Here is a 23,624-nt window from a genome sequence, read left to right as displayed (position 1 = left end):
GAAACTGGCTTATACTTTCCGCGAAGTACGGTGGCCTGGAGGGCGCTTTTGTGGGTTAGGATGGTGGTGGCCAGGCTGAGTCTCCCAAGCCAGATCCCTGGCAGGTAACTGGGAGCGGCAGCGGAGCTCGGCGGCGGGGGAGGAATGTGTGCCGCCGACTGAAAGGCAGGTCAGAGGGTCTAAGGTTGGGGTGGCAGCAGTCTGCAGGAAGCGAGGAGAGAGGCACCCTGAGTCGCCGCCCCTCCTCAGCGCTTTTCAGAGGCGGGTGTCGGTTCTGTGGCTCGTCTTTCGGTCCCCGAGGCACCTTTACCGACCAGGCTGGGCTTGCCTCGCCCGGAGAGGAGAAGAGGACTCTCTGGAACGGTGGTAACGCTGCAAGAGCTTTCCTGCGAGGATAGCGACCCTCACGGATTTCTGACAATGGAGGGGAAAGGAGAATGGAAAGTAATGCGAGATGGACGGGTTTATTGAGTGCGTGTATTCATTTAGAAAGTGATAACTGGCTAGACACGGTTCTAGCCGGTAGGGAGACAACAGTGAACAAGAGAGGTGCGATCACCTGTCCTCGTGGAGCTTTCGCTTTAAAATAGGAGACAGATAAACACAAAATTATCACAAAGGGATAGGTTATATAAAGTGAAGCAAATAGTGGGATCGAGTTTGACTAGGATGTGATGACTATCTTAGATAAGTAGTCAGGAAAGGTCTCTGAGGAAGTGATATTTGAGCTGAGATCTGAATGAGGAGGGGCCAACCGTGCCAAGATCTGGGGCGATGGGTTGGGGATAATTTTGAAGGCAGGTGGAATCAACAGTGCAAAGGCTCTGATGCTGGAATAATCTTTGCTGTTTAACAGCAACCGCAAGAAAGAAGACCCTCGTACTTGAGCAGAGTGAGTAAAAGGGAGAATGATTGGTAGTAAGGTTGGGGGTGTGGGAAAAACTGCGGATCTTTGCAGGACATTGTAAGCCATGTAGGGAAATCACAATATCTTATTTATTTTTTGAAAAAATCCCTGACTGCTCAGGGGGAAAGACTGTAGCTGAGAGCGGGGTTACTGCAAATCTGGAAGGCTATTAGAGTAATCTAAACAAGCATTGACATTATTTTAAACTGAGCCATCTGATATACCAAACATTTGGCTACCACCAATGTCTACATAGAAAGGCCTGTCTGATTATATAAAGGAAGTAATTTAATATGCCAATTACTTTTAAGTAATAAGATAAATTAAGATGTTGTGTGGCCGGCGGGGGTCGCTGCAAACACTTTGAATTTGCACGCGCCCCCCGCCCCACGTTGTCTTCTACACTATTCTTCATTCTGGAGTACATGTTTTGGTGCTTTCCTCATGAGCTACATACTGGCTTATGTAAGCAAGCACCTCAGTCCTGCCCAGGGAAGCCCATAGTCAAAGTGTGGGTAAACCAAACTAGAAAATATTTATAGACCATGCAGTGAGATAAATAGTGTAGTATAGGCTGAGGGAGCACTTGGCACGGCCCCCTAATCCTGAGTTGGATATGTGAAAGCCTTCCCCTGGACTGCAGGTTTCCACATTAAAGGTTGAACGTGGGAGGGAGAAAGTTGAATGTGATTTAGTCAGAAGGTGCCAGGCAAAGCTTGGGAACCCTTAAAGTGCATGGTTTTTGAGGACCTTAGAGAAATCCTGTAGCTTAGTTTGTGGGGCAGAAAGTTGAAGGGATTCCAAGAGGCAGATCTTGAAGGACCTCTAAGCCCTGTCCAGGGGTTTGGACTTTTTCCTAAGGAAGGTGGAGGGGTTTTTCAGAGGAAAGTGGGTGTGATGTGGGCTAAGAAACAACCACGTAGCAAAAAATCTGTTAGTTTGTGGGGGGCAGAAGTATTGTACTGCAATAGTGGCCGTGAAAATGGAGAGAATTGGGGTGAGGAAGGGTTCCAGGAAGATGTCTGAGTTTCTAGCTTGGTTGACTCGGAGATACACCTAAAGTGAGATGTCAGAGAAAACAAGTTTGAGGGACCTTAGAAGTTGAGCTGAATTTATGCTAAAGGTGCCTGTGGGACCTCCAAGTGCAACTCTCTGATAGCGTTTTGAGTCTGGAGCCCAAAACTCTCTGGGCATACTTGGGTATAGCACCCAGAAGACAGTTAGACCCTAACTGGATTCTGGAGTTGTTAGCATAGAGATAATAATTGAAGACATTGAGAATCCATGAAATTGCTCTAAGAGAGAGGCTATAGAGGACTGAACACTTAAAGATGCCAACTGTTTTTCTATTTTATTGAGAAATAATTGGCATACACGATTGTGTCTGTTTAAGGCATATGGCATGATGGTGTGATTTTTATAAATTGTGAAACGGTTGCCGCAGAAGGTGCAGCTAACACCCATCTTCTCATATAGATACAATAAAAAGAAATGAAAGAAAAAAAGGAAAAAAATGTTTTTCTGGTGATGAAAACTCTGAGGACTTACTCTCTTAGCAACTTTCCTGTATGTCATACAGCAGTGTTAGCAATAGTCGTCATGGTGTACCTTACATCCCTAGTATTTATTGAACTTATAATTGGAAGTTTGTATCTTTTGGCCACCTTCCTTGAATTCCCCTCCGCCGCATCGTCTGCCTTTGTAACCACAAGTCTTATCTCTTTCTCTATGAGTTTGGAGTTGTTTTTTGTTTCAATTCCACATATAAGTGAGATTATACAGTATTTTTCTTAGCATAATGCCTCCAAGGTCCTTGCGTGTTGTTGCAAATGGATTTCCTCATTGTTTATGGCAGAATAATTTGCCATTGTATGTATATTACACAACTTTTTCATCCATTAATGGACACTTAGGTCACGTCCATGTCCTAGCTATTTAAATAATGTTGTTAGGAACATGAGGGTGCAGATGTGTTTTCAGGTTGGTTTTTTTTGATGCTTTTGGATATATTCCCAGAAGTGGAATTTTTGCATCATATGGTAGTTCTGTTATTAATTTTTTAAGGATCCTCCATACTGCTTTCCAGATTCCAGAGTGGTTGCACCAATTTACATTCAATGTAATTTACATTTACACCAATTTACATTACAATGGTGCACAAAGATTCCCTTTTCTCCACCTCTTGCCAGCATTTGTTAACTCTTTTTCATGGTGGCAATTCTTAACAGGTGTGAAGTAATATCTCATTTTTGTAGTTTTAATTTGCATTTCCCAGAGTGGTGAGGTTGAGCATCTTTTCACGTACCTGTTGGCCTTTTGTATATTTTCCTTGGAAAAATGTCTATTTAGCTCTTTTGCCCATTTTTATTTTTTTAAATTATTTTTATTATTTTTTATTTTTTAATTTATATCCAAGTTAGTTAACATATAGTGCAATAATGATTTCAGGAGTAGAATCCAGTGATTCATCCCCTACATATAACATCCAGTGCTCATCCCAACAAGTGTCCTCCTTAATGCCCCTTGCCCATTTAGCCATCCCCCCACCCACAACCCCTCCAGCAACCCTCTGTTCTCTATATTTAAGAGTCTCTTATGTTTTGTCCCCCTCCCTGTTTTTATATTCTTTTTGCTTCCCTTCCCCTATGTTCATCTGTTTTGTATCTTAAATTCCACATATGAGTGTAGTCATAATGATATTTGTCTTTCTCTGACTAACTTTGCTTAGCATAATACCCTCTAGTTCCATCCACATTGCTGCAAATGGCAAGATTTCATTCTTTTTGATTGTCAAATAATACTCCATTGTGTATATACACCATATCTTCTTTATCCATTCATCTGTTGGTGTGCATTTGGACTCTTTCCATACTTTGGCTATTGTCGATAGTGCTGCTATAAACCTTGGGGTGCATGTGTCTCTTTGAAACAGCACACCTATATCCCTTGGATAAATACCTAGTAGTGCAATTTCTGGGTTGTAGGGTAGTTCTATTTTTAATTTTTTGAGGAACCTCCATACCGTTTTCCAGAGTGGCTACACCAGTTTGCATTCCCACCAGCAGCGCAAAAGTGTTCCTCTTTCTTCACATCTTTGCCAACATCTGTTGTTGCCTGAGTTGTTAATTTTAGCCATTCTGACTGGTGTGAGATGGTATCTCACTGTGGTTTTTATTTGTATTTCCCTGATGATGAGTGATGTTGAGCATTTTTTCATGTGTCTGTTAACCATCTGGGTGTCTTCTCTTGAAAAGTGTCTATTCTCATGTCTTTTGCCCATTTCTTCATTGGATTATTTGTTTTTTGGGTTTGAGAAGTTCTTTGTAGATTTTGGATACTAACCCTTTATCTGATATGTCATTTGTAAATGTCTTCTCCCATTCTATTGGTTGCCTTTTAGTTTTGCTGATTGTTTCCTTTGCTGTGCAGAAGGTTTTTATCTTGATGAAGTCCCAATAGTTCATTTTTGCTTTTGTTTTGTTTCCTTTGCCCATTTTTAAATTGGATTATTTGTGGTTTTTTGGTTGAGTTGTACAAGTTCGTTATGTATTTTGGACATCAGATGTACGGTTTGCAAATATTTTTTTCCATCCTGTAGGTTTTCTTTTCACTTTACTGATGATTTATTCAGCTGTGCAGAAGCTTGTTAGTTGGACATAGTTCCACTTGTTTATTTTGTTGCTTGTGCTTTAGCAGTCATCCAAAAAATTACCAACACCCATGTCAAGGAGCTTTATTCCTGTGTTTTCTTACAGGAGTTTCATGCTTTCAGGTCTTATATCTAAGTCTTTAATTCATTTTGGGTTAATTTTTGTGAGTGTAAGATATGGATCCAATTTGATTCTTTTACATGTGAATATCCAATTATCTCAGTACTATTTATTGAAAAGACTGTCTTGTCCATTGAATATTCTTGAATCCATGGTTAGATATTAGTTGGCTGTATATGTGGGGATTTATTTCAGGGCTCTCAATTCTGTTTCATTGGTCTGATTGTTTTCATGCCAGTTTTGATGGCTATAGCTTTATGGTGTAGCTTGAAATCAGGAACTGTAATGTCTCTTGCTTTGTTCTTTCTTAGGATTTTTTCTGGCTTTTGGGGGTCTTTAGTGGTTCTGTGTAAATTTTAGGAGTGTTTTTTCTACTTCTATAAAAAAAATACCATTGGAATCTTAATAGGGGTGGCGTTGAATCTATAGATGACTTTTAGTAGTATTGACATTTTGACAATATTAATTCTTCTAATACGTGAACATGAGATACCTTTCCATGTATTTTGTCTCTGAATTCTTTTATCAGTGCATTGTGGTTTTCAGAGATCTTTCACCTCCTTAGTTACATTCATTCCTAAATGTTTTTGTTTGTTTATTTTTGGTGCTATTACATGTGGGATCAATTACTTTATTTCTTTTTCAGAAAACTTGTTGTTACTGTAACAAAATGCTACTCATTCTCATATTTAATTTTGTATCTTGCAGCTTCACTGAATTCTTTGATTAGATCCAACATTTTTTTGGTTGAGTCTTTAGGATTTCCTTTATGTCAAGTCATGTCATCTGCAAATAGAGATAGTTTTACTTCTTCCTTTCTAATTCTGATACTTTAATTTAATTTTCTTGCCTGATTGCTCTACCTAGGACTTCCAATATTGGAGAATACTGGGGCATGGAGAAAGATGAAGAGTAGAACTAGGAGGGCAAAGCACGTGACATGCTGTTGGAAGATATCCCTTCTGCGTCCATCTTTTATAGGGGAGGGAGGTCCTCTTGAAATCACAGTTCACCAGCTATGTTCCTTTTGTCTTCCAGGCCTTGTCAGTGCCTTAGCCACCCTCCTCAGCCTCCCCTGACTTTGGCATCACCCTTGAACTTTCTGTAGACTCTAACTAGACTCATTTTATTTGTTTGTTCATTCATTTGTTTGTTTAGACATAATGATTGCTGTCTTAGTTGGGACAGAAACCAGAATCATGGAAGGATAGCCTTTGTTTAGAAGTCTCAACTTCTGCCTTTAGAATCACAGCATCTTCATTAATGGAGCAATGTCGATTCAGTGACCTGTGGAGCTATGATCAGATTTGAACTTGCTGTTGCATTTGGCCAAAGCCCAGTTTTGAGTTTTTCAGTCAATTGACAAACTATAATAGCTTTTCATATAAAGAAAAGCATTTTTTCATTATAACAATGACCATGAAAGTAATTATTTTTCTGTATTCTGAATTTAAATATATAGGTTATCTAAAGAAAATCCTAAAGAGATAGTGGCACCTTTTTTGTTGTTGTTTTTATTTTCTGCATACAAAAAAGGATTAAATTACTAGCAGCTTGGTTTTTTATAATTTTGAAATTGGGTGATGGCAGAATGTTTTCTAATGAATAGACTGTGCACTTAAAATTTCTACCTATTTTTTACTTAGGAATATTAAAAAAGTTTTTTTAATGTTTATTTTTGAGAGAGAGAGAGCGAGAGAGACAGAGCATGAGCAGGGGACAGGCAGAGAGAGAAGGAGACACAGAATCCATAGCAGGCTCCAGGCTCTGAGCTGTCAGCATAGCCCAACAACATGGGACTCAATCCCACGAATGGCAAGATCATGACTTGAGCTGAAGTCAGATGCTTGACTGACTGAGCCACCCAGGCGCCCCTTACTTAGGAATATTTTTTAAGAAAATACTTTTTAGGGGCGCCTGGGTGGCTCAGTCAGCTAGGCATCCGACTTCTGCTCAGGTCATGATCTCACAGTTCCTGAGTTCGAGCCCCACATCAGGCTCTATGCTGACACTTCAGAACCTGGGGTCTGCTTCAGATTCTGTGTCTCCCTTTCTCTCTAACCCTCCCCTGCTTACACTCTGTATCTCTCCCAATAACAAATAATAAACAAAAAAAATTTTTTTAAATACTTTTTAGCATTTTAAAATGCCATTCTGCTTAGTTTTCACTCTAGGAATTTTCAGAATCAAAGTTCTAATATCTTTACATTTAGATAAAGTTGATATTAATGAAATTCTATGCATATTAATGCTTGGGATCAGAAGGCTGATGTCTATAGCTGAAATCATTATATTTTCTTCTTCTTCTTCTTCTTCTTCTTCTTCTTCTTCTTCTTTTTTTTTTTTTTTTTTTTAGGTAGGCTTCATGCTCAGCTTGGAGCACAACATGGGGCTTGAACTCATGACCCTGAGATCAAGACCTGAGCTTAGATCAAGAGTTGGATGCTTAACTGACTGAGCCACCTAGGTGCCCCTGAAATTATGATATTTTTAATTGAATTGTTAATTTTGAGAAATTGTAGATTCACATGCAAGTGTAAGAAATAATACAGAGAGAGACTGTGTACCCTTTGCCTAGTTTTCCAATGGTAGCATCTTTCACAACTATCGTACAGTATCAGAAGCTAGATACATTAGTACAATCACTGATCTTGTTCAGATTTCCTGTTTTACCTCTGTTCATTTATCTGTATGTATATTTAGTCCTATGCAATTTTATCACATACAGCAGGTTAGTGTTGCTCTCACCAGTTCCATGGTCATAAGGATCCCTTGTGTTGGCCTGTATAATCCTACTGCTAAGCGGGAGGGGCCCTCCCTAACCACTGGCAACCACTAATCTCTTCTCCATCTCTCTAATTTTGTCATTTCAAGAGTAGAGCCGTACAATATGCAACCTTCTGAGATTGGCTTTTTTCTCTTGGCTTAATTACGTAAGAGCTATCCAAATTATTATATTTATTAATAGTTCTTTCCTTATTGCTGTGTAGCGTTCCAGTATGGTATGGATGTACCACAGGACACCCATTCATCTATTGAAGAACATCTGGGTTATCTCCAGTTTTTGGCTATTATAAATGAACCTGCTGTGAACTTTCATGTACAGGTTTTTGTGTGAATGTAAGTCTTCATTTTGTTGGAATAAATGACCAGGTGTGTAATTATTAGGTCATATAGTAGTTGCATGTTTAGTTTCTTATTTTGTTTTAAAGATCTTTTATTTTAGAGCAGGTTTAGGTTCACAGCAAAACTGATCAGAAAGTACAGAGATTTCCTGTATACATACCTCCTGCCCCTCACACGTGCATAGCCCTTCCCTGCATTATCAACACCCCCCCCATCAGAGTGGTACATTTGTTACAATTGATGAACCTACTTCCCAAGTCCATAGTTCACACTAGGGTTCACTCTTGGTAGCGTACATCCTCTGTGTTTGGGCAAAGATACAATGATACGTATCTACCATGATAGGATCATACAGAGTATTTTCACTGCCCTAATAGAGATGCTCCCCTATTCATCCCTTCCCTCCACCCCAACCCCTGGCAACCACTGATTTTTTTACTGTCTCCATAGCTTTACTTTTTCCAGAATGTCTTATAGTTGGAATCATACAATATATAGCCTTTCACATTGATTTTTTTTTTTACTTAATACTATGCATTGAAAGTTCCTTTGTGTCTTTTCATGGCTCAATAGCTCTTCCTTTTTAGGACTGAATAAGATTCGATTGTCTGAATGTACCGCAGTTTCTTTATTCATTCACCCACTGAAGGATATCTTAATTGCTTCCAAGTTTTGGAAATTTTGAACAAAGCTGCTGTGGACACTTGGGTGCAGGTGTTTGTGTTGACATAAGTTTTCAGCTCCTTCAAGTAAATACCAAGGAGCACAACTGGTGGAACATATGGTTAAGAGTATGTTAGCTTTTTAAAGAGACTCTACTAGACTGTTTTCCAGAGTGACTGTACCATTTCATAATCTCACCAGCACCATAAGAGTGGTCTGGTTCTCCATATCCTCTCCAGAATTTGGTGTCACTAATTTTTATTTCAGTTATAATGATACTGGTATTTAATGTGATTTTAATTTATATTTCCCCAGTGGCTGATGTGGTTGAACATCTTTTTAAGCACTTATTTGCCATCTGTATATCCTCTTCAGGGAAAGGTTTGTTCATGTCTCTTGCCCATTTTCTAATTATTATTATCTTTTAAAATACTGAGTTTTGACAATTCTTTATAGATTTTTAGATACTAGTGCCATGTTGGATATGTGAGTAGCCAATATTTTCTCTCCGTCAATAGCTTGTCTTTTCATACTCTTAATAGGGTCTTTCACAGGGCATAAGTTTTTAATTTTGTTGAGGTCTGGTTTATCAATTTCTGTTTTTATAGACTGTACTTTTGGAGCCCAGTTTAAGAACTTTATGCCTAACCTTGAATCCCAAATATTTTTCTCCTATTTTTTTTCTTTTTTCCTAAAGTCTTATTTAAGTCTTAAACCCATGATCCATTTTGAGTTAGTTTTTGTGAAGAGTTGAAACTATTTTAAGTGAAGTAAAATCAAGTCTTAATTACTCATATTTATACTGCCTTTAACTGTTGATGGGCTGATGTTGATGTATGATGTGTGGATACTTTGGCTTTTCATCTTGGGTTTGATGTATCTTCTGAAAGTAATTTAATATAAAAATTCAATCAAATGGATGTCCTGATTAGTGTTTTAACCTTTGGTTGCTGAGTGTCTTTTGAAAAAAGTAATCTTGGTTTGCGTTGGGAAGTTGTTTGGTAATTGACCTTGAGTTTAGATTTTGTGCAGCATGTGAAAATCATTCTAAGAATAGGTATTCTGCTTTACAGTATTACGGGAGAAAATCTAGAGAGTGCTGAAGATTAGTCTGTGTGAATTTTTACTCACAAAGTTTTCGCTTTGGAAGCTTATTAGAGCTCCTCTGTTCATCCATTGTCCTGAGGCTTGGAGCATCAGACAAAATTTGAGGATGACCCCAGGCTTTCAAATCAGACTTTGTCAGTTCAAATCCTGACTCTGCCACTTAACTCTTTAACTTTATCTCTCCTTGCCTTAATTTACTTATTTGTAAAATGGGTATGATAATTATCCACCTCATAAATCTGTTGTGAAACTATCACTCACTTAGATCAGTGTCTGGTACATAGTAGGCACTCAGTAAATTTTAACAATTATTATTCCCAAAGCATCGACTTTATGTGAAGATGAGTGGGAATATATTGTTTTTTATATTAAGACAAACACAGTTTATTAGGAATAGAATACACAATTCAAATCATTTATAGCACTTCAACAGTGAAAGAGAGACTGGAGGCAAATTTTATGCTTATACTAGGTATTCACTTAGGCAGTCTGGTGGTGGAGTTCATTCTCCTCTGCCAAGAGGCCTATTCTGAAAAAAACTCTTTGAAAGACACTACCCATTTACTGTCCCAAACAGACCTTTCCTAATATTTGTTTCCTTCTCAAGCTAGACATATTTCTCATGTATATCTAGCATGGCTTGCTCAAAAGCTTGTCTGAGGGGTACGCCTTCCTCCAGCCCAGGCTGGTAATGAGCTTGAGATGTACCAACCTTGGAATGACACTTCAGGGGGAAAAAGTGTGGTTGGTCAAATCCCCTAGTTCGTTTTTGCAGGATTTGTCCTTTCATGTAATACTATAATTCCTTTCACAAAAAAAGCTATCATTCTCCATAGGCTGCTCACAGACGTTTGTTTCAGTGCAGGTTTTTTTGGCCAGCATCAGTACTTGAAAAGACATTGTCATGAGGAAAGATTGATGCTTAGTCACAGAAGAACCAGCCTAGCATCTGTCCTCTTCATTCATTTGGTGCGTGTGAAGGGAAGGAAAAATTCTTCCTCCATCCTTCAAGCTTCAAGGCCTTCCAGCAGGACTAAGAATTAAATTTACATGAGATGGATTAACAGAAAAAAAGTTTTATGATGTGTGCACAGAGGCCCAATAATGACCGGGACGCCTAAAGAAATGACCAAGATAAGCGGTTTTTATAGTTTTTAGACAAAGAGACAATAAATCTGTGAGGAAGTAACAGGACAGAGAAAACTTAACTTTGGGAGCTTTTATTAGTAAGGAATTCTAAAGAGAATTTGGGCTGGGGGAATAAATTAGTAAAAAGTCACAAGGGTTGTTATACAGCCTTCTTGGCTCTAAATTCCCTATCTCTAGAGGTAAGGGTATCTCTACCTCCTGATACAGGGAGGACTCCTCTCATGGGAGATTTATTTCCTGCTTTGGCAGGGACAGCGGAGGAGGGTCTGAGCGTTCTTGACAGGCCATCTCTTAAGTAACTTTTATTTGAAATAATCAATGTGCCAAAGTGGCACCTTTCAGGGCAGCCTGTCCTTGGCCCTGCTACACCTGCCTGGCATGTGTGGGTCCCCGTTGATGCTTTTGTTTTTTCCTCTGTCTATAAAGAGTCATTTTGAAAATGTCTCTCCTTAATTGAAAGTTTATAACTTTTAGATCTGATTTCTCGCGACCACGCTTACCAGAGAACCTGGGTCCCACTATGACAGAAAATAGCCCATATCCCCCCCGAAATGCTCACTTGCTCATTTGTTTGTTTATTTATTCATTTACTGGTATCCACTTCAGTTTTGAGTGCTGAAATGGCCCTTTTCCTAGGTCAAAAATGGTTGATTAGCAGCAGTCTTATTCTCATTCATGGTAAAAATTCAAGAACTTATAAGATATATAGAAATATTATTGGAAGCGTTTTTACTGTTGTAGCATTGAAATAAAAATAATTTCTTTTGTGGCTAAAAATTATAATACACTCACACATGTGCTATTAGTTAAAACCTAAAATAGTCTATTGTCATAGGATATTTGACATACAAAAGTGTCAGTAGTTTATGTCAACTTAAGTAAAAGATGTTATTGGTTTTATTGGGAAGAAATGTTACTGTCATAACTAAAATATAAAGTAAAATAAGTACAATGGAAATGGACTTTGAAGTAGAATATGAAAACTAGTTTCTGATTTGTGGCAGACGGAACTCACCAGACAATTAAGAAGATAAGTTTATTCAGGCTATTGCAAAAGGGAGAATGTTCATTAATAGAATACCTCTCAAAGAAGAAGGAGAGAATGTGAGTTTTTATGAAACAAGGGAATCAATGAGGAAGCATGGAGGGGAGTCCTATCTGGGAATGTGGTGAGCACTTTCTTCTAACATTAACCATTTTTGCTTTCTGGGAGCACAGTGTTCAGGGTAACAGATAACACTGAACTTTGTCAGACAGAACAAAGTTACCGATAATTACTTACATTTCCAAATGATGTGGGATGTATGTCACAGTTTGAAAAGAGGATTCAGAGAAACTTAACCAAAGTTTCACTCATAACTTTACATTAAAATTTACAGGTTTCTTAATACTTACAGGGCAAAAACAAGGCAGTTCATCTTGGCGGAGGAGAGGGTAGGAATCAGGAGTTGAAATGCCCTAGAAGCTAAGCCAGGGAAAGAAACCTGTAGTGAGGGAGGTTTAAAGACCAGGCAGGGGCAAATCAGTGGGCCATACTGTAGAAGTGAGACCAACCCAAAGTAAGTGACAGGACTCCTAGTAGGTTTCCTCCAGGGATGACTGAGGTTAAAGATGGGTAGGGCATTTATAAATGGGCCAGAGTAGATGAGGCAAGGCCCTGGAGTTTATTAAAGGGTAGATTGTCAGACAACAAAATCATCACCAGTACACAATGAACTTTATTTGCAATTGTATTTAACTTGTTAACTAATGAAAGAACTAGGCAAATGACACAACTGGCCTAAAGAGGAAAAGTTAAAGAGCCACATGAGTTTATATGGAGTAAGAAATGTGGAAATAAATTTACAAATAGAAAGCATAATTGGCTTTTCCCACCGATTGGGGAGGTTGCCCCTCCCCAGACAATTATTTACATGATTTGGGGGTTCCCCCTTCCCCCCCCCCCCCCCCCCCCCGTTTTAGTGGGTTTTTTTTTTTTACATTCTTTTTTTTCCCTGTTATTCTCAAGTTAGTTAACATACAGTGTAGTCTTATATTTGCATGTTGTAAGATAACAATTATTTGCATTGCTATCAGTAATCTACAATTTACAAAGGTGTGAAATAGCTCAAAGGCTATGAAAGGACTGAGTCCCAGAGGATCAGATAATTTCCTGAGGCTCAGCATTCCATTGGATTTTCAGTAATCTCTAGTTTCTGCCAAGATCCTAAATTTTTCCTCATCATCTTGCTCTTTAGTAACTACATTAATACTCCTATTACTCATAATATTTTCTGTTCTATTCATCTATCAGTGATTGTCCATATTCCCTGCTTTATAAGCCATGCCTGACCCCTTCTTCCCACTCTTGCTGGTCTCCATTGTGTCAGAGTCAGGGACACCCGAATGTCTAAAGTTGTATCCAGCTACAAGTACAGTGTGCTCCCGTTTGGATTACTTTTGCTTATTAACATCTTGTTTTTTCCTTGGGATGGCATTTTTAAATTTTTTATTAAATGTTGAAAGCGGTGACTAAGGATCTTTATATTATCACTAAATTGAAGTTGGGAATTAATCATCATAACCACAATAGTTTGACCACATAACTATCTAACTAGGTTTTCATCTGTACATTGAAGGTAAAGTGTTTTTTTCTTAGTTTATTTATTTTTGAGAGAGAGAGAGAGAGAGAGAGAGAGAGAGAATCCCAAGCAGGCTCCACACTGTCAGCACAGAGCCTGATATGGGGCCCGATCCCACGAAACATGGGATCATGATCTGAGTGAGCCAAGATCAAGAGTTGGACACATAACCAACTGAGCCACCCAGGCACCCCTGAGATGAAGGTTAATGAATTGGAATTGAACCCCATGGGTCTCAGCCTGAGTGGGTTTGCCCCCAAAGGAGGTGCTATAGGCATCTAGTGGGTAGAGGCCAAGAATGCTGCTATGCCGCCTACAAGGCACAGGCCAGCTTCCCCATAACAAAATTATCCAGTCCCGAGTGTCAGTGCCAAGGCTGAGAAGCCCTTGTGGCCCACTGAAAAATGTTAGAGGGAAGGTGAAGTTTCTGCTCCGATAAAATTAAAAATAATTTTATGGCCTTAAATCTTATAGAAAGCATGCATTTCGTTTTTATGGTCTTAAAATAATGTTCTTATTACCAGTTTTCCATTTTAGAAATTAAGCAGTCGTCCTTACCTTTAACTTGAGAGACTAATGATTAAGTGGAAACAGATGCCTTTCCCTTGTACTACGATGTATATAACACTTGTAATTTAAAAATTATTTTTCCTATTTTAGGTTTCACCGAAGAACCCTCTGAGAGATTCATCGCATTTCTAAGATTAATATTTACAGTTTGGAGTCGTCAGCTTTCTCATGAGATGTGTTTTGGCAGCCAAAATGAAAGCTTTTTTTGAAGTGTTAGAACAATTCTACAAGAAGGTACTTCTGGGAGCCACACTTGAAAATGAGAGCCAGGAATACATCTTTTATCTCAACCCAGCAGTTTTAGCTCAGGATTGCTCTACAGCCGCTTCTCCAGAATGCTCGAACCGCCATGGTGTCCAAGGCAGGCACCAGCCACCCAGCACCACGTTGGGTACCATTTCCGTAGTGTCTGTGTGTTTGAAGAGACACTCTCCGACATGCAGTGCCCGAGAAATCATGCTCCTTCAGTTAACAGTAATCAAAGTGATGATAACCAGAATATTGTCTGTTGAAACGGACTTCCACGCAAAGGAAAAATACAGAGATATAATTACAATTCTTTTAAAATCCTCTGACATCGATTCAACCTTAGTAAGCAAGTTGTTTTTTGTGGATTTTTTTTTCTTTAGATGCAGATTTTTAGGACAAAAGTTTTGACAACATTTGGCAATAGTGGATAAACTTATTTGTTTTCCCATAGACCTGTATGTTCCAAAACTCGGATAAATTGTTATGTCACATGGCTGCCAAGTGCCTTGCACTACTTCTGTATTTCCAAATGAGAGAAGAGGTAAGATAAGTAATCAAATTATGTTACTTCTTTTATAGTTTCTTTAAAATTGTTCTTTGGCTCTCGATTTTCCCCTTCAGATGTTTGTACCAATAAAATGTTTGCTCACCTAAGAACACATAAATCCACAAAAGTGTAAGAATGGAGTAATATAATAGTGACTTATATCAAAGATTAGAGTCTTAAATATGTTGTAAACCATTATAAATCCGATTCTTCACCTCAAGGATGGGTTTCAAGTCAGTCCATAACTTTCTTCAGCTTCTCAGAGGAGCAGGTAGGCCTGCTTCCTTGTCTCCAAAGAAAGATTTAGGAACCCCTGCTGAAGACCAAGACCATTTTTACAGGTTTAACATAAATAAATTCTAAGAATGGTCCTCAGCATAATATTAAAAAAAAAAAAAAATACAAACAGCATCAGATTTTTCTCTTATCTCAGAATTCGTTAATAAATGTAAGCACCTACTGATTTATTTTAGCTATAATTCCTTGTTGTTTTCTCAACATTTTTTTCCTAAATACAAAAAGGTGGTATTTGTAGTAGAAAATCTGGAAAATGGGAGAAAGTGTAAAGAACAAAATAACCACACGTTAACCACACATTATCCTACCACCTAGAAGTAATCACTGCTAATATTTTCATGTTCACTGTTGAGCTTTTATTTCTATGGCATATTGAATTTTTTAAAGAATATTAGGATATTTGTGTCCTTGTTTTCCAAATACTCTGCTTTCTTTTTTTCCCCCAAGGGAATAAGAAATGTTATATGAAGTTGTATATAATAGGTAATTTGTAATTATAAAGAAAATTTTATGTTATAACTTTACTTTTTGTTTTTTGTCGTAGATAGCATTAAGTAATTCCTGGATTGCTTTTTGCAAGACAAATCTTTCTGAATACCCTGAAAATGAGAAAGCAGTGTACTGCCTCTGGACCCTTACTTTTATAATAAAGGAAATCTTTAAAGACACATGTTCACAAAAAACAGGTACAAATTATGGTCCCCCATAAATGCCATTCCTTTGCTCCCAAGGGGTGTGATGTTTATAATGAAGATTAAAATTTATTTTACAGCATCTGATCTGTCCTCATGTATGAAAAACTAAAGACTCTCCCTCCAAATTTTTTGACTGAAGATACCTTTTTAAAATAAAACATAAGACAAAAATTAAACCTCTTTATTATTATATATCCCTTTCATAGTCTGATGCTATTGATATTTGTAAAAAGGATAATTAACCATGATTATTAGCTTTTATTCTTTTGTTTGTTCATTTGTTTCAAGTTTTTATTTAAATCCTAGTTAGTTAAGAAATAGTGTAATATCGGCTTCAGGAGTAGAATTCAGGATTCATCACTTACATACAACACCCAGTGCTCATCCCAGCAAGTGCCCAGCTGAATCCCCAGTACCCATTTAGCCCATCCCCCTGGCCACCTCTCTCCCAGTAACCCTCAGTTTGTTCTCTGTAGTTAAGAGTCTGTTTTTTGGTTTGCCTTTTCTTTTCTTTTTTCCCCTGTGTTCATCTGTTCTGCTTCTTAAATTCCACATACAAGTACAATCCTGTGTATTTGTCTTTCTCTGACCGACTTATTTCGCTTAGCATAATTCACTCTAGCTCCAGCCACATCATTGCAAATGGCAAGATTTCTTTTTGATGGCTGGGTAGTATTCCATTGTGTATAAAATCCTCCTCTTCTTATTAGCCGTTATCCTATGTATCTTCACTTGTTCACATGAGTGAAATAATCCAAATCCATTTTGCATCGTGTAAAGTGATAGTATTTATAAAAATTGAATTGTAAATTGTGTTTTAAGAAGCCTTTGTTTTTCTTGTTGTTAATATTACTGTTTTTATCATTGCAGAAATTTTAAAGCAGTTCCTGACTCTTTTTGACACTGCTTTTGAAGTTTTTTACAATTCCTTATTTTCTCAGCATTTTGAAAGCTGCCAAGATACCTCTAAAATAATAAATAGCTTGATATGTTCCCTGGAATTGCTTGAACTTCTTATAGCTTCCAGAGTCCATCTGAAGCTACATTTCACTTGCCAGAGGATTTTATTTTTGAAACCCTCTTGTGTGCTAGGTGTTATTACCTGGCCTGTTCAGGCTTTTGTCAAAAGGAGGTTCATCATATTCATCAAAAAGTGCCTTCTCTGGAAAGTGGGTGAAGATCTGTGTCGGGGATCTGGCCCTGCCCTGATGCCACCAGATCAGCATTTAGGTGTAGACATGTTGGCTTTAGCTGATGCTGTTTTGCAAGCTGTGGATTTGGGCTTATTGAGGACATTGTCTGTCCGTGGAAAACCTCCCTTCTTCGGTGGAGATGAAGTTCAACCTGCACATGAGCGTGTCCCTAGTCCAGATCATGTAATCCTCAGAGCAGCAAGCCTACTTATCATTAAATCCTTAGAAATCAAGTTTCAAAACTGTGCTTCAGCAAATGAAATGAAAGGTAATTCTCTGAATTCCTTTTGTGTGCAAAGTGATGAGTAATTGTTTAGTGATATAAAATAATTCATAATTATCAAATCTTAGGACTATAACTTCACTAATCTACATGTTATCATAGTTATAATTTATTAGGTTTTCTTTTAAAACAAGAATTAGAATTCCCTTAAGAAACATGTCAACTTTGGGGCACCTGGATGGCTCAGTCAGTTAAGTATCTAATCTCCACTCAGGTCATGATCTCACAATTCATGAGTTCGAGCCCCCATTGACAGTGCAGAGCCTGTTTGGGATTGTGTCTCTCTTCCTCTCTCTCTCTGCCTCTCTCTCTCTTTTAAATAAGCTTTTAAAAAAAGAAGAAACAAGTCAACTTTTTGTGGGCTAAACTGAATTCATATAGTATAATTAATGACAAAAGTTAAAAGTTAAAATGACAAAAGTTAAAAAGTTAAAAAAGTTATATCGCCTCAAGGCAGGTGATATAAGTCTGTTCAGTTAAGATATTTGTACTATTTCATTCATATTCTGCTTCATAAAATTGGGGTAACTACTAATGTAGATAATGGATAACTAGGAAATGAATTGAAACTAACATGTGAGAAGTTACACTGATTAAGAAATTGTTGCATATAGGGGCACCTGGGTGACTCACTCGATTAAGCGTCTGACTTCGGCTCAGGTCATGATCTCATGGTTTGTGAGTTCGAGCCCCATGTCAAGCTCTGTGCTGACAGCTCAGAGCCTGGAGCCTGCTTCGGATTGTGTGTCTCTCTCTCTGCCCCTCCCCTACTCATGCTGTCTCTCTCCCTCTCTCTCTCTCTCTCTCTCTCTCTCATAAATAAACTTAAAAAAAATAAAAAGAAATTGTTACATATAATATTCAGGATCTTAACTCCAAAGACTTCTGTTTAAAGTAGAATATTTAATTTAGGTGTTGGGGAAGACATGTCCTCCATTTCATGTGATAAAAAGGAATAGTAGATGTCTCTAAACAAGCAACATATAGTTTTACTGAAAGGTTTGAATTGTAAGCCGTGACTTCCCTGTGTTGCTTTGAATGGATACCATTTACGGTGTAATTACTACATCCTAAATACCCTCCTCACCCTGTGCAGTTATAATTTACAACACTAGGTGGCGTATGTTCTACAAGTCAGAGTTTTAAATTGCGGTTACAACTCCCCAAAACTTTTTTGGTTTTTGTGCTTGATAGTAGTCTTTCTTTTAATACTTTAAATATTTAAACAAAAATTTTTCCTGTTATTTTGAAGGCAAAATGATTTTTTCTTGGTTGCATTGTTGCTTCTAGTAACAGACAGCTGCAGCTTCCGGCGAAGTGATTTCTTTTGTCTGCTACTCCTTCATTTGTATGTTTCTAGCAAGAATTCATGTAACTCTTGCTTCTCAGAGAGCATCCATTATTTGGCACTTGCGGCAAGTAGATGATCTGGTTGTACATTTTAATTGTATCTTCTTGAATGAGTCACTTCTTTTTCTCTGATGTTCAGTTTCCTAATTTGCAAAAGAGAGCTCATCCCTCACAGGATTTTTGAAAAGTGTGCATTATGATGATAATGCATGTTGGAATACTTGAAATGCTATAGTTTTCTATATAGCAAGATATAAATGCATTCCTGAGCTGTTGCCTGCTCTTTGAAATTTGCATTTTTTGAAGTTGGTTTACAGAATTTCATGGCTGAGTTACTGACCTTCTTAAAGCCTCACCTTCAGCCCTCCCTTCAGCCACACAACGCATGTGAGTGGATCTCCAGGGTCTTCATAGAACAAGACGATGACATGGTGGAAGCTGCCAGAGCATCATTGGGCATCTACCTAACGTTGATCAGGCCAGTAGATTTTAAAGTAATGGTAGTAACTACATGCCAGGAAAGCAGAAAACATTTTTAATAATGTGCTGGACATACTGTTTACTTTCCATCATTAAGGGGGGAAAAAAAATCCGTAACAATCTTGTGGTTTCCTTATAAGTTCCAATTCCCTTCTTTAACCCTGCCCTACATGAAAATGAGATTACATTTGAGTTCTCATTATGAAAACTTGGCTGGGTAGGCAGATCTAAGGCAGTAGAACCAGACCAGGGGGCTGGAAAACTCGGGTTCTGGTTACGCTTCATCAGTTTTACCTGTGCGATCAGGAGTACGTTAGTACCATTGTCCGAACCTTAATTTAATCGATGTTCAAAAATGCTTTTCACCCCCAAGACTTTCCCATAATGAGCTTCTAGGACTTTCACCTTCTTAAAGGTGAGTAAAACGTGTAAGTAACCAAAGCAGCAGCTCGAAATTTTCATTTTAGTATACAGTTGCACTGAGGCTGATACCAACCTGATGCAAATATGTGAAATTGGTCATGAAGTTTTGTTAGTGATGACATGGTTTCCGCTGATCCTGTTTCTGCTTTAGTAAAGCAGCTGCACATGGGGTCATATCATCCCGTGGCAAATAGCTGTAATCGGCTACGGAGTTAATAACTGATGACCTTTTACACTATTTCTGCTCTGCTTTATTAAAGTCCTAAAGTATTTGCCTTATTTCCATTTCTTTCTTGGCTTCAGAGAAAGGGATTTCTTACTAATGACCAACGGCACAGTGTCACGCTGCCAGTTTCTGACTTGTATTATGGCCCTGCTGGCAGTGGCTGCCTTCAGACTGTAAGTGTTTGGGGCCAATTTTCAAAAGGTTCTAATCAAGAACACAAAATTCCTGCATGTGATTTGAGTTAGGCTCCAAAACGGTGAGACACAAATTCAATCTGAAAACACACATGCCTATTAAAATAGATCTTAGTTGTGCTCAAAGCTGACTTCTTACTCCTCAGGAAGGAGGAAACCTCTGAATTAAATTTCTAACTTTCTTAATTTCACTATGTCCAGAGAGGCATGTGCTCATGCCCTACGTATTTTTCCTAATGTAGTTGTATCTGTTAAGATTGTTTGGTTGTAAAAGGACCAACACAAACTGGTCTAAGCAAAAAAAAAAAAAAAAAAAAAGGAATTTATTAGCTCAAAATTAGAAATTCCAGGGGGTCATGTTGGCATCAGACGTCACCGTATACACAGGGATACAGTCACGTCATTGATCATCGTTCTTCTTCTCTGCACTCATTCTCAGGCAGGGCTGCCGGCAGTGCCCAGCTGACACCAGCCTTACAGTTCCAATCTTTAATAGCTCTAGCAAAAGTCCCAGCGGGGGGATCTGATTAGCCTGCTTGGGTCACAGATTCATCTAAGGAAGCAGTCATCGTAGCCAGGAGCATGAGGCACTCTGACTGGCGGTCTGGGTCACGTACCCATCCTTATTGAGGAGACCTTGGAAGGAAAGGAAGGAGGTCAGTCTCCAGCCCCCACCTTACTCCATGCAATTAGTTACCTGTAGGCGTGAGGAACTCTGATGTCAAGACAGGAAGACAGAGGACTTTTTTTGGCAGACAATAACTAGTACTGCCAAGGTCCCTGAATTTTACTTATTTTATTGACTTGGGTTATTATATAGAGTTTGTAGAGGAAGAGATTGTTTTGATGTTTTTTTCTTTGAAGATAATGCATAGATTAAAAAGTAATCCGATAGGTGAATTTGTGGTATGTGAATTGTATCTGTTAAAACTGTTATTTTTGTAAAAAGTCATTAATCTGAAGTCTCTGTTGCCTTTATTTTCAGAGAGTGTAAAGCTGCTGAAAGCTTGACCCAAGAAAAAGAGACGTGCAACCATCACACACATGAATATGGCTATAATCCACACTGCATCTTCTTATTCTTACTAAAAAATATAGGATTTGATGCTTCAGTTCTTCTTGACTTTTTGATTTCATCGGAAACCTGTTTCCTTGAATATTTTGTTAAATATTTAAAGTTACTACAAAAAGACTGGACTGACTTTTTCACGATCTGCAAGTATTTTGATGTAACCAAATCTAAAGACAACATAAATATCTGTGCTTGTAGCCCCTCACTTATCCAAGACACGAGCAGCAACCAAACAGAACTGAGACCTTCGGCTGCTCTTGGTAATCACAGAAATGCCCGTGCTTCCGGCTCCTGGGTTTCTGATGCCTCTTCCAAACCTCTCAACCAGCTTGTGATGCCCAAGGAGACCCCCGCCACGCTCCTGGCTGATAGCCCATCTCCCCCACGAGCTTCTCAAAGTCTGGTAGATTATGACAGCTCTGATGATTCTGAGGTAGAAGGCACAGACCAGCGTTCAGCAAACATTAAACAAGTATCTTTACACCAAGAAGCAGTGAAGAAATTTCAGGACACAGTTGGAACAAGTGGGGAAGAAAAAGAAGTGAGCCTCCAGCCTCAGTCAAGGCCTCTGGTTCCCAAACAGTCTAATATTCTCTTCTCCGTTGATTGGGATACAGTCCCGAATAACGTCTCTGAAGTGGGACTGTCTTCCAAAACACTGAAGTGCTTTGAGGAACTACAAGGTGCTGTTTACCGCTTGCAGAAGAAAAATCTTTTCCCGTATAATCCCACAGCACTTTTAAAGTTGTTAAAACGTATCGGGGCGATATATAATGAGAGTATGAACGCCTTGTAAAACGGTAGCACTTTATTTCCAGGAGCTGTTTTTCCCTAATGTAAATTGTGCCTTAATGAGATAATAGTAAAAAAATAACAAACAAAAAACCAAAACACCCTCACAAGCATTCTCTAAATCAAGTCTATCTTTTTGTCCTTTCGAAGTAACCTAGTGACTGACAAATATACATCAAATGCCAAGTCACCTGATAAATCACTTGAAATTTACAGGGTTCAAATTTGGGTTGGTCATTTTGTTAGGTTGCTAGGGCTGCTGTAACAAATTACCACAAAACTTGGTGGTCCAAACAACAGAAATCTATTCTCTCATAGTTCTGGAGACTAGAAGTCCATAATCAAGGAGTCAACAGGGCCATGCTTTCTCTCAAGGCTCTAGGGAAGAACCTTCCCCGCCCCTTCCTATCTTATGGCGATTGCTGGCACTCCGTGGCATTCTTCAGCCTGGAGCTGTGTCCCTCCAGTCTCTTCCTCTGTTGTCACATGAGGTTTTCCCTGTATGTGTCTATCCAGTTTCCCTCTTACAAGGACACCAATCATTGGATTAGGGTCTGCTGTCGTGTAGTATGGGCTCATCTTACTACATCAGCAAAGACCCTATTTCCAGATAAGGTCACAGTCACAGGTTCTGGCTAGATGTGAGTTTTGGGAATGACACTATTTAATCCAGTGTTATTTGTTATTTCCCTCCGAGGTATTTACATGTTGTAATATGATACATAAGAACTTAAAATCTCAGTGACTATCTCTGTATATGTAGGTGTATGGTCTGTTCTGTGAAAAGGAGTCTATTCTTTAAAACACATTTTTCAATCACTAGATAATACTTCTATTTAAAATCGTTGTAAGGTGCCCCTGGTGCCTCAGTCGGCTAAGCATCCAACTTGATTTCAGCTCAGATCATGATCTCACAGTCATGAGATAGAGCCCTGTATCAGGCTTAGTAGTCATTCAGGTGGAAGTGGAAAGATCAGTGGAACTAAAAAGAGGACTGCTAACTGAGACAGCAATGAGATGCTAATGTTAACCAAATAGAAGTGCAGAGGTCAAGGGGTGCCTGGGTGGCTCAGTTGGTTTCACCCCAGGTCATGATCTCATGGTTCGTGGGTTTCAGCCCCACTTCGGGCCCCATGCTGTCCATGTGGAGCCTGCTTGGATTCTCTCTCTCTGCCTCTCCCCTGCTTACACTCTCTTTCTCTCTCAAAATAAATAAATTAAAAAAAAAAAAGAAAGAAAGAAATGCAGAAGTCAGCAAGTTTGCTAACAGTTGGCATACATTGGGGCAGTTTCTGCATAATTTAAAAAGCATATTAAAGAATGTGTATTCAAAGATGTACGATGCACATTGTAAAAAAAGCAGAAATACCTGGTTAAATAACATATATACTCTATAGAAGACTTTATACTTGTGGAAACAATGGGCTATATCCATGTTTACAGAGATGAAGTATCTGCAGGAAAAAACAAGTGAATATATAGGGCTCCCATCTGTTTAAGAAAAGAAGGGGACAGGAGTAATGCACCTCTACATTTATATATGCTTTTGTGTGTACGAAACCTTTATATAAGAAAGTCCTAACTGATTGCCTCAGGAAACCAATCAGAAGATTTGGCTTCTCGTTGTATATCTTTTTTTACTCTTTTATTTGTTTTTAACTGGGTGCATAGTTTTATTTTTGTTGTTTTAGTGAAAGTAACCTTTTATTTAAGAAAAGCAGAAAACAAACTGGATTCTTTATGCTCCTAACGGTACATACATGTTGAATGCCTTAAAAGACATGCTTATACTGTTGTGGTTTTGACCTAACAGTGTTTCTCTGTAAAGTTAATATGGAACCATCAGCCCCTTGTTAGACCTAAAATGAGGGAAGAGGCCATCTTCTACGTATACTGAGTGTTGGTATTTC

The 23,624-nt window shown here is 38.5% G+C and overlaps 1 protein-coding gene across 10 annotated transcripts; it reads left to right on the top strand.

Annotated features, from left to right (window-relative positions):
- The first annotated feature begins 8 nt into the window (after positions 1–8).
- LINS1 (lines homolog 1) lies at positions 9–21,824 on the top strand. 10 transcript variants are annotated; one of them, XM_060617816.3, is made up of 10 exons: positions 19–104; positions 857–892; positions 10,439–10,542; positions 11,727–11,891; positions 14,004–14,504; positions 14,614–14,703; positions 15,551–15,692; positions 16,572–17,162; positions 18,834–19,009; positions 20,840–21,824. In XM_060617816.3, the coding sequence occupies exons 5-10, from the start codon at positions 14,082–14,084 to the stop codon at positions 21,716–21,718; spliced, it is 2,301 nt and encodes a 766-aa protein (XP_060473799.2). In that variant the 5' UTR covers positions 19–104; positions 857–892; positions 10,439–10,542; positions 11,727–11,891; positions 14,004–14,081; the 3' UTR covers positions 21,719–21,824. The 10 variants fall into 10 exon arrangements, with proteins under 10 accessions (XP_060473797.2, XP_060473798.2, XP_060473806.2 ...); XM_060617814.3 differs by having other exon boundaries at positions 9–892; positions 10,434–10,542; XM_060617822.3 differs by lacking the exon at positions 10,439–10,542.
- The last annotated feature ends 1,800 nt before the right edge of the window (positions 21,825–23,624 follow it).

The sequence above is a fragment of the Panthera onca genome, chromosome B3, assembly GCF_046562875.1.
Source record: "Panthera onca isolate mPanOnc1 chromosome B3, mPanOnc1 haplotype 2, whole genome shotgun sequence".
NCBI lineage: Eukaryota > Metazoa > Chordata > Mammalia > Carnivora > Felidae > Panthera > Panthera onca.
This window is presented reverse-complemented; position numbering and strand designations above follow the sequence as displayed.